The sequence below is a fragment of the Ursus americanus genome, chromosome 28, assembly GCF_024610735.1.
Source record: "Ursus americanus isolate L20-20 chromosome 28, mUrsAme1.1.p, whole genome shotgun sequence".
Lineage (NCBI taxonomy): Eukaryota > Metazoa > Chordata > Mammalia > Carnivora > Ursidae > Ursus > Ursus americanus.
In genome coordinates, this window is record NC_142154.1 from 17,627,279 (window position 1) to 17,644,750 (window position 17,472).

General features: G+C 50.0%; 1 protein-coding gene across 2 annotated transcripts in view; it reads right to left on the reverse strand.

The window, feature by feature from the left end:
• ADAMTS17 (ADAM metallopeptidase with thrombospondin type 1 motif 17) overlaps window positions 1–17,472 on the reverse strand; it is a 336,180-nt gene that overhangs the window by 277,484 nt on the left and 41,224 nt on the right. For both annotated transcript variants that reach the window (XM_045795391.2, XM_087856712.1), the window contains exon 4: window positions 1,669–1,841. In XM_045795391.2, coding sequence (XP_045651347.2) covers window positions 1,669–1,841 — 173 coding nt within the window. The remainder of the gene's footprint in view (window positions 1–1,668; window positions 1,842–17,472) is intronic.

A 17,472-nucleotide genomic window follows, 5' to 3' on the forward strand; every position in this document is an offset into this window, starting at 1 on the left:
GGAAACATCTAAATCCCAATTTAATGGGGTTGGCCCCAGATGTGCCCTCAGCAACGGGGTCTGCAGCCTCCAACCTCTTGGTCCAAACAGCGGAAGGGCAGTGAGGAGTGTTGAATGAAAGCCAAGCACGGGGACCACTCGGTCCCTGTCCTTCAGTCTTCCAGCCGCGGGGGGACCTGGGGCAACTTGTACCACCTCCTCCCCACCTGTGATACAAGAGCTGCCCCCCTGTCCTGACGATAAAATTAGGAAAACAAATATCAAAGCGGAGGCTTTGCCTCATTACTACTCGAGCTGCCGTAATGAGTGTTTACCCCTGGCACCCGGGCTCTGGACAATTAAAAAGACATAAAGGAGATGAAATGAACTACAGATGAAAGAGCCTGGTGTGCAGCCAGCCCCACAGCCCTCCTCCGGTGTCCTCTGGCGCCCGAGGCACGGTAGCCGTCATTAACCGGCCGCCAGGAGGACTCGCCTTTGCGCAGATGGAGAACGCCTATTTCTCAGAGAGCAGGGCCAGCCCTTCCCCCTCCCCGCGTGGCCGCCTCCTCCACCCTCACCTGCCCCTCAGCTAGGGCCCTCTCCCCGCCACACGCTCCACGGACGGTGCCCCTTCTTGCCTTTTCCCACTCCCGTCCCCCCTGAGCACAGCCACTGCGGCTCTTCCTGCCTCCCCTCTTCAGCAGCCCCGCTAGTCAGGATGCCCTCCCCGCCTGCCCCTGTCCAGTGCCCGCCACACCCCTCAGGCTCCCCCACTCCCTCCTGCGGCCAGGTCACACCACCTGCCCTCCCACCAATGCGGCTCCTGCCACACCCACCGAGGACCGGCCGCCCCCTCCCAATTTTGCAAACTCTGACTTCCGCTCAAAGGTCAGCTCTTCCCGAAAGATTCCATGGGGCTGATGATCACTCAGCAGCCCTCCGCCTGGCCGCCAGCGGGCCCTGCCAGTATTTCTGTATAACAGGGGTGTTTCATCCATCTGCTGATACCACTACGTTCCAAGGGAAGGACCAGGTCTGTTTTGCTCCTGTATCCCCAACACCTTAACCCATGCCAGGGGTCTTCAAGAATGCTCGTCAGGAGAGTGGATGGATGGGTGGAGTCGGGATACATGCAAAAATCTTTCTGTGTCTAAACTTTGAGAAGCGTAGCCCCTTCCCGCCCCCATGCATCATGGGAAGGTTTCCCATTATCCCCATTCATCAAATCAGAGACAGACACAGCCTTCATGGCCCCTTCCCTGTGTCCTCAACCAGACAACCTCTGCCCCCACCGTCCTCCAGCCCTCACAGCGCACAGCAAGAGCTGATCCACATTCAAGTGTCATCCTGATTCCTTCCACTAGACCCTTGACTCCTTAGAACAGGGACTGACTCACTCAACTTCGAATTCCCCTGGGAGGGGGCCTGGCCCTTAGGAAAGGTCTTGGCAAACAGCTGCTAAGGAATGGCAGGCGGGCCCCACCACTGCCAGACCCCAGGGCTGAAGGTACACACGAGGGCAAGGTCGGCGGGCGAGCCCTGTCGCGTAGGGCGCGCTCCAGTTCCCTGCCCGGGGGTGCACAGGGCTGGGTCTCCATCCCCCAACCCGGAGAAAAGCCAAGGGCAGAGCACTCATCCAGGAGGAAGCAGAGCCTGCCTGGGTCAGGATGCCACCCAGAGACTCACCATGTTCATGACCGTGAGGATGAACCTCTGGGCGGCCTCTGCCCCATGGTACCGCACCATGTCGGCGTCGGCCACCACCAGGGTCTCCACCGTGTGCTCGTTCGTCAGCTGGATGGCGTTCCTCCGCTCCCGCCAGTCCCGGGATGGCCTGCCCCTCCGCGGTTTCTTCTTTTCTAGAAAACGACAGAGACATCCATGTCGTCCTTGGCATTTTGATTTCCAAAACCATACAGCTAAGCGGCCTTCTGCTAAGCCTCCCGTGGAGAATGGTCAGTCTCCAATGGCCAGAAGCTGGACCTCCACCATCACGGGGCAGTGAGGGGGGGAGCTGAGGGGCAGAAGGGGGCTCACACCTGTCCACATCGCAGCTGAGGAGGCAAATGGGACTGAATATCAGGAAAGAGAAAACCTGGCCCATCAGAGGAGAGCGGACAGGGGCACAAAGTTGGCAGAGGGAAAGGAAGCCCAGGCCCGGGGGCAGCGGGGGGGGGGAGATCAGAAAGTCTCAGGTTAATGGCCGAGAACCAGCAAGCTTTCTGAAAGGGCTATACCTACTGCTAACTGCTGGGACCCGGGGAGGCAGCACTCTGGCCGCTGTTCTGACAGTCACGAATAAGGAGCCATAAACATTGATAATCACAAAGCATCATTTCAAAGAAAACCAAAACATAATCAGAAAAGAAAATCGCATGACACATACATCCCGGCCAAGACGGCCCTTTTGTTAACCCGGGGAAGGGTCATCGGTAATACTCTGCTGACTCTTCAGACAAACTGATTCCCATCAGATCTGACTTGGATAAGGAGTTATCAGTTAGAGCCCCAATTAGAGTGTCTGGGCAACCCCAAGCTGCTGGGTGAGGGTGACCTAGGCTTTGTGGGTGAAAACCCCTCTGACTGACGCTAAAGGGTATTATGAAGAGCACGCATTTTCAGGATCCAAATGTATGTCAATAGAAAGGCACTTCTTACTTTGGATAACTATTATTTCCATTTTGAGCAGGAGACCTACAGAGATGACAGACGTCGTCTCTGCTACAGTCCCACGCAGCGAACGCAGCCTCCCTACACGCAGACAGGCTTCATGGAGTGACCAGAGCCAAAAAAAGCACACTGTGAAACAGCCTGAGGCATGGGTCATCAGGAACAAACTAGAATACTCTGTACCATATAATTCACAACTGTGAAAACCGAAAGGCGATGGAAGTATCCAACCACAGAGAAAGTCAGCCACGGTGAGACAGTTTGCAGCCGGGAAAGGCACGTCTGTGATGATTACTTCGCGATACAGAGAGAGGGGCGGATCTAAACCTGTATCTGCAGGTAAACTGCAATCGTGCAAAGATTCAGCACACAAGTACGTTCCAGCCCCCAAAGAAAATAAATAAATAAACAGACAGGCAACCAATCAACCAACCCAGGTAGAACATGATTAAACGTGAATGGTAGGGGATAGGTGATCTTCCATTTTCTTTTTTCTCTCTCTCTGTATTTTCCAAGTGTATATGATGAACCAGAATTACTTCATTTATTTAAAATAATGAGGTTGAGTTTGAGAAAAACACCGACATCACTTTTACACTCTCCACAATACAGAAGGCGTGGTGGGGCGAGATACGCCCTCGGATGAGCTGCAGAAATGCAAGACGGAAAGCATGAATGTCTTGGCCCTTGTCTCTCCTCGCCCAGAGCCAGGTCCAGCTCCCATCAAGACTTCTGGGCCTCAGCCGTGGAATGAGGGAAGAGTCCATGCTAAGATGAAAGGCAAGGTCTCCGACGGCACAGCCTTACCTGTGCGCAGAATGAAAGAGGCCGCGTGTCGAAGGTCTCTTTATACACCTACAGCCACATTCAGCAACCCGTTCATCTCTGACCACAAGGAAGAAGGCACACGGTGACCTCCGCATTCTGGGCTCAGGGTGCTTGCTGGCCAGGTGGGCACTGCCTGGATCAGGCCGACCTGTCGCACTTGGATTCTGTAACAAACCACCTTGCTCCCATTCTAACGCCGTGGAAGTGAAAAGCTCCCCAAGTAAGGGCTCTGTTGTCATGAGCACCCCCACATTCTCCCAGCCACACGGTGCTGCAGCTCCAGCTCCTGTTCTCATCGGCAGACCCCCCCCCCCACAGTGGGCTGCTCAGCACTTGCTTTCGCCAAGTGTCATATATTTTCAGATTCTCGTGTGGAAAGAGCTGTATTTTTGGCATGGCCCAGATGACACATTAGCAATCTGTCCCTGGAAGATGGCGAACTTGGAACACGTGCGAGCTGAGCAGTCCCTGAGATAAGCAGCCCATCACTCCCAGACCAGAGGGGCAGCTTGTGCTCCTGGGCAGTCAACATCTCAACATGCTGCACTGGGGGGCGCCTGGGTGGCTCAGTGGGTTAAGCGTCTGCCTTCAGCTCAGGTCATGATCCCAGGGTCCTAGGATCGAGTCCCACACTGGGCTCCCTGCTCAGCGGGGAGCCTGCTTCTCAGTCTGCCTGCCGCTCCCCCCTGCTTCTGCTCTCTCTCACACACACACAAACAAATAAATAAATCTTAAAAGAAAAAAATCCTGGATTTGAATTGCAGATAAGAGACCAAGGACCTATATTCCCTCTCCATGCCCATGTCTTTCCTGGGGGTAGTGGGGGCAGAGGGGAACAGAGGGGTGGAGGGAAGCTTGCTTCCTCCCTTCTCCTCACTCTCATCAACCACCCCACCAGCAGCTCCACGGCCATCACTTCTGATGGCTATTCCTTCCCTACAGCGAGGAGAGAACCATAATACATTTTTAATTCCGCCAACTGCATACATATACCCTAACGGACAATATTTGTCAACACCAATATTCACAGATTATAAGCATCTTTAAAAGTAAGAAGAAAAACACCAATTTCGGCATAACAAGGGTGCTGGATCCAGACCTCACCGGAGAGGTCAAAGCTCAGGCCGGGCAGGTGTGCAGCCGTCTGGAGGGCCCCCCACGCTGGGCTTGGAAGTCTGCTGTCTCCAGCCACTGTGGGAACGAGGGAGGCGGCTGTCATCCCACTGATGAGGACAGACCACAGCCAGTGGGGCTCCAGGCCCTCTCCTGCTGTTACAGACACCAGCGATCATTCCAAGTCCACCCCGTGGTCTTGTCTGCCAGCACATTGCTGGAGTTGGCACTGACTTGGTAGATTTTCAATTCCCGGCTTCATATTATTTTTTCTTACATTTATTTTCCCTTTGCCCCAATTATCCATTAAAAAAGAAAATTCTAGGGGCGCCTGGGTAGCTCAGTCAGTTAAGCATCTGCCTTCGGCTCAGGTCATGGTCCCAGGGTCCTGGGATCGAGCCCCACATCAGGCTCCCTGCTCAGTGGAAAGTCTGCTTCTCCCTCTGCTCCTCACCCCGCTCGTTTTCTCTCTCTCTTCCTCAAATAGATTTTTTTTTAAAGTTCTTTAAAAAAAAAGGAAAGAAAATTCTATGTATTTACGTAAGCTACCCCAAGTCTTTTTTAGAACAAAAGGAGGAAGAGAAAAACACAAAGAAAAAACAAAGGGTGTTCTAAATGTGGTGCTTTTAGAATATTCACATTATTATTGATTCTAAGAATTAGGGGACTACTGAAAATGCTGAGCAAATACATAAACTGTCATTTTAGTTACGAGTTTTGCTCTTGGCAAACTAAAAAAAAAACCCCTCAGCTGTGAATTATCAAGCTCTGTATGAAACAGATATTTCTTTAGTTTAAAAATGAAGAGTCTTAAGGTATTTACCAGGGAGAAACAACCCATGGATCACAAAGTATTTGGTGTGAGAGTTCAAGAGCCAGAAGAATTATTCTGTGATTCTACCGACGTCATTTCCAGGGAAGACCTCAGGTCACCTTCGTGCCAAGGGAGAGGAAAAACAAGCCAGGGCCAGCTGTAGAGGCAAGTTAGAGAGAAAACAGACAAGTAGAGGACACGGGGGCAGCTGCCCAAGGGCACTGGGCCCTTCGAGACCAAGGACAGAGGGCGCTTCAGGCCGAGAAGTCCAAGACTGGTGCCAATGCTAGGAATTAGGTTCCAGTTGTCCAACATGTTTACAGAGTTAAAGGAAAGATTCAGACTTAAACTTGTCATTCAAGCCAGCAACATAAGCTTTCCCCACACACAGCACTCAATGTCCAGATACAAGAACATCTGTACCTGGGCACAAGGCACAGGGAACCAGGAAGACTCTAGAACCAGATATTCACCTAGCCACCCTGACCGCGGCTTTTCCCCAGCTCTCTTGAGGACAGGGTAAAGGCAATCCCCTCAAAAACCCTCGGTGCCATCCTGCCATGTTGCAAAGAGTTCACCTGTGGTCGGAAGGCCACCTGTCCCTCATTCTCGCCTTGAGACACAGACTCAGTAATTTGTGCCCAATCCCGAGACCTTTAGAAACCCTGGGGTGAGGAACCCCTTCCCGTGCTGGCAGACAGGTGCGTGCTGGCAGGACAGTGAGGAAAGAGAGGGCAGGGAGGTCTGCACCCCCGAGGGCCACAGCGTTGATGACAAGGATTCAAAACAGGGCTGTGGTTCGGGGGCGAGCCGGGGGCGCGCTCTGTTTCATCAGGAGCCGGGGTGGGATGCGGGGTGAGCTGCAGGCGCTCTCCATGCCTCCTGTGACTGCCTTTAAGATCAGAATCATCCTACCCGCCGCCCAGGTTTGCAGCGATTAAGTGAAATTCTCAGCGAACACTTACTCCATTATCTGGAATGTTACGGTTCTTCCATAAACGGCACCATTGTTACGATGAGTATTACGGTGGCAGTGGCAGTGACCTGGTGGTTAAGGACATGGGTTTCAAGACAAAACAGCTGGATTCAAATCCTGGCTCCCCAACTGTTTGGTCCGACCTGGGATAAACCTCTTGCCCTCTCTTCGTCTCAGTAGCCTCGTCAGTGAAGCAGAGAGAATCAGGGTTCCTCCCGCACCAGGCTGCTGTCCAGGTCCCAGATGCAAGCCCTGAGCAGAGCGCCTGGCTCACGCCAAGTGCGCAGTAAAGCATGGCTTGACTACTGTTGTTCTTCACGGAGACAGAACACGAGAGGAGCCCATGGAGGCTGCAGGGAGGGGGGTCCCTGTTGGCTGTACGCCCCAGGCAGGTCCCCTAAGTCCCCCTCTCAACACTGGTGAGGAGGAAACGAGTGAGTCACGGGGAGCTTGGAAGAGCAGGTGACAGCGGGCAAGCGCACAAGGTTTGCAAGCAGGAGAAGGAGGTGGAGGCGGCGAAGGGCCCAGGCTCCCCATCCCAGGAACACAAATGCCCACACAGAAACCTTCTAAAACAGTAAAACAGTCCTCCCAGCCAACGCATAATTTGGGTGCAGAGGATTTTGGTTGTAAGGATTTTGATTCCCCCACGGAATCCCTTGTGGTTAGAAAGTTCATTTTCACACCTTATCCCTATGGACCCAAACAGCCCCTGGGCTGTCCAAGGACACTCTGGAGAATCACTCCTAGGGAACAGTTATTCCGTCTGAAGGCTTTCTGGATGAAATGCACCAGCCATGTCTGAGCACCTGCCATGCCAGCATGTAAGGAACACAGTCCCTGTGGAAGGTAGCTGTGTGCTCCCCTTGTCTGCAGTTAAGGTTCCAATCACAGCCTCCAGGAGTGAGGCTATCACTCCTCGTGAGGGACTGGTGTGTGTGCGACAGCGTGTCCACTGCAAAGGGCATTTGGGGTCTTCTGGGGAAGCCACTCCCCCCCCCCCAGGTGACCTCCTCCGGGGCGAGACAGGGCCAGATCTGGATATCCCGACTCGGGGCAAAATGCATCCCTTGCACGATTCTCTGAGGGGTGACAGGTGAGTTTCCTAGCTCTGAGCTGCGAATCTGCTCACGCAAACGAGGTCAAAGGTGGATCTGTAAAACAGCCACTCCCTCCACTGAACTCAGACCCAGCTCGAGCAGTTGGGGCACTGCATGGGGACACAAGGACAGAGGGCGAGAAAGACTGCAAGCACCCTCATGATTTACCTCGGAGCATAAGAGATTGAAGGTGACTCACCCCCAAAATAGACTGAAATTAAATTGGAGAAATTAATAACCAAACAAAAGAAAATGCAAACATACTAACAGAAAAGGTCACCATGGCGGCTCTGTGGTAAAAATCCCCGTGGGTTGTTACCCAACCCAAGGCGCATAGGCACTTGGCTCTGCTGGCCACACCGTGAGGGTCCTCTCCCTGCAGTCACAGACTGTCATCATGCAAACCTCCAGAGGAGCGAGCTGAGGCACAAAGAAATTTGTCAAATTATCTAGCTCTGGGCCACCTGCCCACTTGCCTGGGATTCCGCATGACGGTCTAACCCGACCGTTCGGCTTTAGAATTTGGTTCTGAGTTTCCCGAAATCAGGGAAAACATTTTTTTTTTAAAGGTAAACATGCTCGCTTGTCAGTTTTCTCACTCTCCTCCGACGGGTGGAAGGATACCATTGCTCAGGGGAAAGGCAGTATTTACCTCACCCCGGCCTCTAAAATAAAAATACCAGTGAGACTTTACACGGAGGCCTCTCGGTGAGGCCCAAGGCAGCATCTCCGACAAATGTTTTATGGCAAATGTGACCATGAATTCTGTCTCCTTAGATCTGATAGGAACCTTCTCTCACACTGAAGAGCCTAAAATTAAGCACTCAACAAAAGGAATTCTGGAAAAATTCCACCCTGTGTTCCAAGTCTGCTGCCTGGATGGTCTTTCCATGCAGGGAGGGCCCGGCAGCCAACATAACATGGGGAGGGCAGGAGGGGGGCAGCCGCACTAAGAAAGGAGAATAGCAAGTGGCCTGAGTTAGAAAGGACATGTGAGGTCACGGATGGTGACAGGGGCTTCTGGAATAAGAGGGGAGCTCTTTGGCAGGCAGCATCCACTCATTTGCCTCATGGCATAAGCCCCAAGAGGGGCTTCCCAGCAACCCACCCAAGGTGCCAACGGTCTGTGGCTCCCCCCGTGACCACGTGGGACATGGGAATGGGTTGATTGGGTTTTTTTCTTTTTTCTTTTCTGTACCTGCTACCTCAAAAACTAATTCAAATCTGGCAAACAAATGTAACGGTGGGGATAGCAGAACCTCTCAGACCAGATCAAGCAGAAGACTGGAGCTCTGGGGCCACTGAGAGTGCCTGGCAGCCCCTCGTGGCCCATTGCTAGTGGGAGATCCGGTCGGCCAACCTCGAGGGGCCTGGAGTGCCCCCCGAGTCCCCTGCTCACCGCCAAACTCCGCAGCTATTAATAGTCTAACAGTCTAACGTGGGTCTACGCTTGCCTGCTGGACCTGACTGTGAGCTCGGCGACCCAGGTCATCCTCTGAACCTGCCTCAGCGCCTACCTAGCACTGTTCGGGGCATCGGAGGAATTCAAGAATCATACTTAGTTGAACGAATTTTTTTAAACTCTTTGAAATTCCTCATTAACGCCAAGATGAATTTTTAGGGAACTTCACATAAATGTCCTGGAATAACATTCTCGTGAGGTGCTTCCTCCCCTTAAGACGGAGGCAGCAAAGCTCTCATGAGAGGCCCACGGCTCCGCCCTCTGACAGAGCTGCTGCGAATCTGCCCATGGACTTCCAGAGTGACCGTGGGCACGTTCCCTCGTCGAGAAAGCAAGGTGGTGACGACTCCTCTCCCTTAGGGCGGACGCAGGGAACGACGAGGGGATACACACTCGGCCTCTAACACGGGGTCAGATACAGAACTCCACACCCAAGTCATGCCGCTGTCTGACGCCTACCCTTAGCATGACACTCCGATTACGGCGGTCTACAATTAGGGTCTAAAGACTCATGGTTAAACTTTGCCTGATCCTGGAAACAAACAGGGAACTTGGATGCCTTTCTTCACTCTATAAGGTCTAGCTTCTCATATTCTCCATCAACTAGCGCCTCTCGTCTAGACACTCTTCCGCCAACTTGTCGTCTCTGATATTTCTTACTGGGCAGGGGGCATGAATGAATGTCTCTAAGGGCACCCTCAACCAGGCAACAGTAAGTTCAAATAATACAGAATGACACTTTCAAGAAGAGTAAGGGGGTTGCTTGTCACTCCTGCTCGACATCCAGTGTAACCTCCCAACATTCCAGAGGGGGGAGTAGTGTAACCCCAAACATGACAGAACATAAAACATGACTGTACATGAAATCAGCTGTCGAAACCATGAAACGCTCATAACATTTCACATAGGCTAGAAGAAATGAAAATCAAATGCTTTTCATGAAAGCCTGGAAAACAGGGTGAGTCCATCTCCTTAGGGGAGACACCTGGTGCTGCTGGGAGCGGGCTTTCCACACAGACCCTCCCCGCCACTCCAACCCTTTCACAGGACACCGACGCCACCACTGCCACAGCAAGAGAAATGGTAAGGTGTGTGGTTTCAACTGTCTGTCCGATAGCCCGCTGTCCTAAAATAAGCAGGCACGGGGTAGAATGAAAACACCCCCAGGCTGGGAATTGGGAACTCTAGGGTATTCACCTGGGCCTGACCTGGATCCCCTCAAAGGGCCCAGTTAACAGAAAGGTCTCTGTTTCCCATTCACCGGGAATTTGTCTTTTGTCTCTCAGCTCCTCTTCTGCACTGTGCTCTGGGGGCTGGGTGCCTGCAAACTACATTTCCCAGACTCCCTTGCTGGCTGGCTTTCTGTTCAGCTCTGCCAACAAGGGGGTCTAGAAGGAGCCCAGAGGGGGACCAGAGGGGGCGAAGGGGCTCCTGGACTACTGAACAACAGGGCTCCAGCCTCCGGCTCTTGGGACACTCCCAGCCTAGCTCCCCAGCCCCCTCAGAGGTACCACCATAGGGACACCAGCTTGGCTAAATGCCTTGGTGGTCTGATGCCCCCTCAGACCCTTGCCCCAAACTCTTTGGTCCCAGAAATGCACCTCTTCCCTTTTCTTAACCCAGCCCTCGGGTGACAGCTGTTTCCTGGGTCCCCTAGTTCTGCCTTCTGCTCATTCAGACTTGAACACTGATCTGACCAGTTCCACGTGAGAGCCAATTCCAGGTCAAATCCCTCTGTTAGAAACACCTGCACGGTTTCCATTTCCTTGACTGGACACAAATGGGTATAGCCTAAAATGAGAGGGTCAGTCCTTAAACTACTTTCTAGATTTCATTCAAGCTTCAAAGATTCTTCCCCGTTCTGGAACTAAGGATTTATTTATTCGCCATGGGAGTCCTGGATGTGCATTTCCACGCTGCCATCAACAGCAAAGCTGCCCTACATTTGGAGTCACCATTTAACAAAAACCAATCGCTAGGGGGCTCCGGGGAGGAAGTACAAACATCCACACACAGGCCATAGATCTCTCCAAGGACCTATCACAGCCCTGTCCCAGGACCTGGGGACAGTGCCGCACAGACTTAGAGTCAACGTGGGGAAAGTGCTGGAGGAGGAACCGTGAACAACCGGAGAGCCAGCAATGGCTTTTCAGGTGTAGTTTCGGAAGTTTGCACCCACAGATTTATCCACACTGTGCTTTGCAATAAAATCATCAGGTTCCCCCAGATTACTTTCTCATCACTTTTTTTCATCAACCAAAGCAAAAAGGTTCTGTTTCTAGAAAAGCAATCTTTTCCAAATGGAAATGATGGTTCCACGTGTGCAGAAGAGCTCCCAGCCAGGTGAACTTTTCGGCAGCTGCAGAAATCCAACATCCTTGAAAAATAACGGCCCTCTCTCTCTCTCTCTCTTTTTTCAAATAGGAAAAAAATAACTTTTACTCTCCAAGTATGAATTCTTTAAATAACTTCCCCCAAGGCCAAGTCATTTCATAAAAGGCATTTTTTTTCCATGTAAATTCCTTACAAAGAAAGGTGGAAAATAAGAGTCATGTTTTTGGGGGGTTGAGGGGGTATTATATTTTATTTTTTCGTAGTGAAGATACCAAATGAAGAACTGATCAACCTTGGGATCCAAAATCAGTCCCTCCACTAGGCAGGAGGTGTGACTCACATCCCAGCCCTGGGACACAGCACGGGCAGGAAACACAGTGGCGCTAGCCCCACTGGACCTTTCCGCCCACGGTCAGAGTCACGTAGGTACCCAGCAGCCAAGCACCACTGCCACAGGTTAGGTCGAAAGGTATTTGTTCAGCCGAGCAATGCTGCCTGGGAACCTACTGGGTGCTAAGCACTGCCACCATGCCGGTGACCCTTAGAAGGAACAGATGTTAACCAAATACACAAATATAAGAAAATTTATAAATGTAACACACGCTTGTAAGAAGAGATAGATGGCGCTATGACAGAATATAAAGGAGGGGGTTCCAATTTAGGCTCCATGCGGAGATGACACATGGGACAAAATCTGAAGGACAAGAATTAACGTGGGGATGGGGAGAGAAGCTGGGAGCAGGCTAGGCAGTGGGAACAGCATGTGCACAGGCCCTGGGGACAGAAGGAAGTATGGTGTGTTCTAGAAACTGCAGGGTGCCGAGACAAAGGAGAGTGTAACTGGCAAAGAGGCTTGAGCATAGGCAGGGGCAAGGATGCAGGGTCATGTGGCATGCATTTGGGGTTTTCTTCTTCACCCCAGGAGCAGTGGAAAGCTGCTGAATGTGTCACCCTGGCTGCTGTGGGTGGAACAGATTTTCCAGGGGCCACCATGGAAGGCGGGGACACCAGCTGAATGATCAGGACAGGAGATCAGGTAAACAGTCCCCACACCTGGATGAGGGAAACAAACTGCAGGTAAAAAGAACCAAACACATTCAGGAGGTGCTTAGAAGGTGATGCCAACACTACCTGGGATGTTTGCATAAGAAAGGAGGGCCACCAAAGATCATTCCTGCTTTGAATGGTTGTGTTAATCATGAAGTTAGGGACCACTGGTTCAGGGTCAGGTGTTAAAAAAAAAAAAAAGGAAGAAAGAAAAGAAAAAAAGAAAAAGAAAACAGCAAAGCACTGTCGGTTTTAGGCCAGGTAAGTTGCAGGTGTTCTTGAAGCACCTGAGTGGAGAGGTCACGCTGGCTGCTGGATGTGCAGACTCGGAGTTTACCAGCAACGTGAGAGCAGAGAGCGGCACTTAGGCATCAGTGGTCCCAGACCAATCCCTCAGGGACCTCAAAACTCTATGGCTGGCTGGAAGAGTGGGAACCAGCAACACAGCAGGGGGCAAAAGCAGGGGGTGGGGAGCATAAGACCATGGACAGGAGCCAAGAAAATAGTCTCAGGAGGCAGGGCTGCTCGGCATCCCAGACACAGAACAGACCAGGTCAAGAGGAACTGGATACAACAGAAGGGGGTATTAGTGAGAGCTCTACTGGGGGAAGGTGGGGGAAGCGGAGCTGAAACAGACCAGGGAGGGGTGAAGAAGTGAGGAAATGGGGCAGATGTTGGAGAGGTCGGGGAGCAGAGAAACAGGAATACCACTGGAATGTCCTAGAATAGAGGGAGGGACCATTTCCCTGAGATGGCAAAAACTTGCACATCCAAGGCAGAAACCCAGGCCCACAGAGGACTGCCCTCTTCTCTCAATTTCTACCCCCCCTTTCCCTCTCATCGTGTTCACGAACAGGAGTCCACAGACTCCCAACCACGAAGAATAAGGCTTCAATTACACCCACCTTACACCAACTGAGAAAAGACGACCCCCATTCAACAGGCGCTAGCCCAGCCCCAGCTCTGTAGCTGGCCCTACACTGGGTGCCCCCCTCAAGGGAGACAGAAAAGCATGTAAAACTTAACAGTCCTATAAACACCGCAAGAATGAAAGAACCATCCAGGAAACAGCACAGAACTCTCGGGGAAAGCTCGTTCTGGACTGGAAGAAGGGGAAGAAAAGCATATTGGCTGAATCAGGAAAGAACAGAGCTGCACCACCACGAGAAAAGCGGCAGGGAAAAGAAAAAATGCTCGCACCGTCTAGGAAGAGAAACTGGGTCTATTCCAAGAAGAATGCATTAGACTGGCCGACACAGGGTACCCTGAGGGTAAGGCAGAATGCTGCCGTTTCTCGTTCACGGCATGTCCACCTGAAACCTTGTCTCAACCCCTATTAAACAGTCAACGTACTCGTCTACAAGGGCTGCCCTTACCCAGTGCCACAGACTGGGGGGCGCAAACAATAGACACTCATTTCTTCACCCTTCTGGAAGCTGGGGGTCTAAGACCGAGGTGTCAGCAGGGTGTATTTCTCTTACGCTTCTTTCCTTGTCTTGCAGATGGCCATGCTGTCCCAGTGTCTTTGCAGGTCTCCTTGCCCCCCCATACCCACCTGTGTCCCAATGTCCTCTTGTTACAAGGACACCAATCATATTGAATTAGGGCCCACACTAATGACCTCATTCTAACTTAATCACTTCTTTAAAGACCCTCTTTCCAAATACAGTCCTATTCTGCTGTGCTGGAGATTAGGACTCCACTATATGCATGGCAGGGAGACAATTCAGCCCATAACAGACAGACATCCATCCTCTTTCCTGCCTTAGGAAGTGTGCTCGGGGCACGTCACCTCTGCACGAAGTGGTGTGTGTTTAACTATGTGGTCAAGACAGTGGGGCAATTCCCGTGAAGGCGCCATCCTTGCAGGGGTCCACTGAGATGCATTTGGCAAATCCGAAAAAATCGTTTTATGCAAGTGCTTGGCGCGATCACGTCCTTTAAGTCCTGCTGAAATTGTATACACAGGCCTACTGGAGTCTGACAGTTTTATCTTCTAAATTGATGGAAGAGGAAAAAAAAAAAGAACATTCCCCAAACACACAGCTTGGGGGAAGAAATTAATTAACGTTCTCATGTTTCAAGCAGAGCAAGACGGGGCGAACAAAAGCCTGAAAAGAAATCGACTTGTCTTCTGCACCTGGAGTCCCCCCCACCCCCACCGTCGGAGCCCTGGGTATTGTTTCTCTTGACAGATAGTCTTTCATCTTTGACAAGGAAGTACAACAAACTTTAGATAGCTCAGAAATTCCTCCACCTTTGCAAGGAGGGCAGGCCACTCTCCGGATTTGGAACTCAAAGGCAAAACTAAAATAAAGCTAAAGGCTCCGTCCTTCTGCCCCTCCCCCGATACCCCTATAGCGCTCAGCACACCCTAGAGTGATCAGTTAGGCATCTCCCCAAGCTTCTGGGATTTGAGGGTGGAGGCTGCCCGCCTCTGTCTCTCCACCCTGAGGAGGGCACCTGGAACAGAATCAGGCTTCAGCTGCTGTTTTGGAACATAGGCATGAATGAGAAAATGAAGTGAATAAACGATGAGCAAAGGATCAAACAGTGATTTGCCCTCTTTTTTTAGAGGCTTAGAGGGGGGGAAAATCTCCTTGGACTTTGTAGAGCTCTGGGATGTCAGGGGTTCTTCCAAATGTATTAAATTCCCACATATTTCCAGAGCGGTTTGCAGTGAGATGTCATTCATTCCTCTACAGACCTCTTAAGTTTCACAGAAGACCCAGATGTCTCCTAACACATGGGGAAAGGGCTCAAAACACCCGACGTACAGGTCTAGAGGTGGGAAAACAAGTCCGAGTGCTCCTCTTCTGGCCTAGAACCAGCCACCAGACTGTGCTTCTCTCCCAAGCAAAGAGCCCCCTTCCCGAACGTCCGTGACACTGCAGGGCAAAAGGACCTGCCTTCCCGCACATTTGCCTGAGCACGGCCGTGGTTCTCTGGGCACCAGGGTGACTCTTACTACTGGGGCTCCTACTCCTCACTTTCCCATGCCCCTAGCAGGGCCCCAAGAGGTGAGCTGTTCCCTTACACCCTCCCTTGGACTTCCACATGCAAAGTAGCTTTGGGCTCCACCAGGGCGAGCTAACCAGCCAAGCAGTGGAGGGGGTGGAAACCTCGGTTAGGCCAACTCACAAATACGCTAGAACAGCCTCCTCGGTTGTCCTACGGCTTCCTCTAAAATCCAGGGAGGCCCCCACATTATCACACTGGCCTTCATGAAGCATCGCATCTCTTTCCCACATTCTGGCCTCTGAACGTGGCCTAACTCCAGCTAACCGACCGTCACATGACTAACTTGTACATTCAACTCAAATGTCACTTCCTCAACGAGGCTTTCCTTGGACGCCTTCATCGAAGTCACTAGAGCACATTTTTATTTTCTTTGGACCACTTACCAAAGCCGGTAATTATTTAATTGTTCTGTGTTTAATATTAGGCTCTTCCTGGGGCACCTGGGTGGCTCAGCTGGTTAGGCATCTAACTCTTGATTTCAGTTCAGGTCATGATCTCAGGGTCGTGAAATTGAGCCCCATGTCAGGCTCCACGCTGGGCATAGAGCCTGCTTGGGATTCTCTCTCTCCCTCTCCCCCTCCCCTAGAACATCCCCCAAAAATACATATTATAATATTATTTATATTATATGTATTATTTATATATTTATTTTATATTTATATTGTTATTTTATATTTGATATTTATATTGTATATTATATATTATATATATTATAATAATAGTAATATTTTAATATATATATATGTCTCTTCCCCTAGACAGGAAGCTCAATGAGAATAGGAACTATGTCAGTTTATTTATCACTGATAACCTAATGCTTAGCATGTAAGCAGCTATTCAACAAACAGTGTTACAATAAGCAACTGAAAGAGCAAAGGAAAGAATATTACACATTTGTACTACTATGGCAAATATTTTCTCAATTTTATCACCTTTTACTTCTGGCAATTTAAAGATATTTAAATCTTTACCCATGCTTTTGAAGTAATTTCTCAGGTATCGTTTCTGAGTCTTTGTCATAAGTGAAGGATTTTAATGCCTTGATATTTATTGTAAAAATTACTAATGTTTGAACTATCATATTGTTAGTTCCTTTTCTCTCTGTATTTTTCAATGGGAACTATATTAAGTTTATCATCTCTAGTATTAAGGAGGCAATTCAGAAACATTCTTTATAAAGCTTTCTGATTATCCATGTCAACATAGAACTCTGGCTTTCCCTTTTGTACAAAAAAGAATTTAGTCTCTTTTTTTCCCTCCCATATTCCTTCCATTTCTCAGATTTATAAATATTTCTTAAACTCGAGGTACAGATTATTATTAAAGTATTATACTTTATATTTTACATCTCCTAATTTTTATAACAGCTTTGTTGAGATATAATCCACATACCATAAAATTCACCCATTTTGAGTATACAATTCAATGGTTTTACAATCATCACCACAATAATAGAACATTTTCATTACCCAAACTGAAATTGCATATCCTTTGGCAACCTCTCCCTATATCTGCCTTCCCTACCCCAGACCCAGGAAACCACTAATCTACTTTCTGTCTTCACAGATTTGTCTATTCTAAACATTTCATATAGACAGAATCCTGTGATATGTGGTCCTTTGTCTGGTTTCTTTCACTTACGATAATGTTTTCAAGGTTCAGCCATCTTGTAGCAAGTACCAGTACTTCATTTCCTTTTATTGCTAAATAAGATTCCATCGTACGAATGGAGCACATTTTATTTATCCATTCAGACATTTGGGTTGTTTCCACGTTTTGCCTGTTGTGAATAATGCGGCTATGAATGGTCATGTAGAAGTTTTTAATGTGGACAAATGGCTGCATTTCTCTTGGGTCTATACCTAAGAGTAGAATTGCTAGATCATATGGTAACTCTATGCTTGTACTTCTGAGGAACTGCCAGGCTGTCTTCCAAAGTGGCTGCACCATTTTACATCCCTAGCAGGAGTGGGTGAAGGTTCCGATTTCTCTGTGTTCCCACCAACACTTACTATTGTCCATCTTTTTATTACAATCAGGCACATGAGTGTGAATGGTACCTCACTGTGGTTTTAATTTGCATTTCCCTGACGTCCAATGATGCCGAGCATCTTTTCATGTGTGC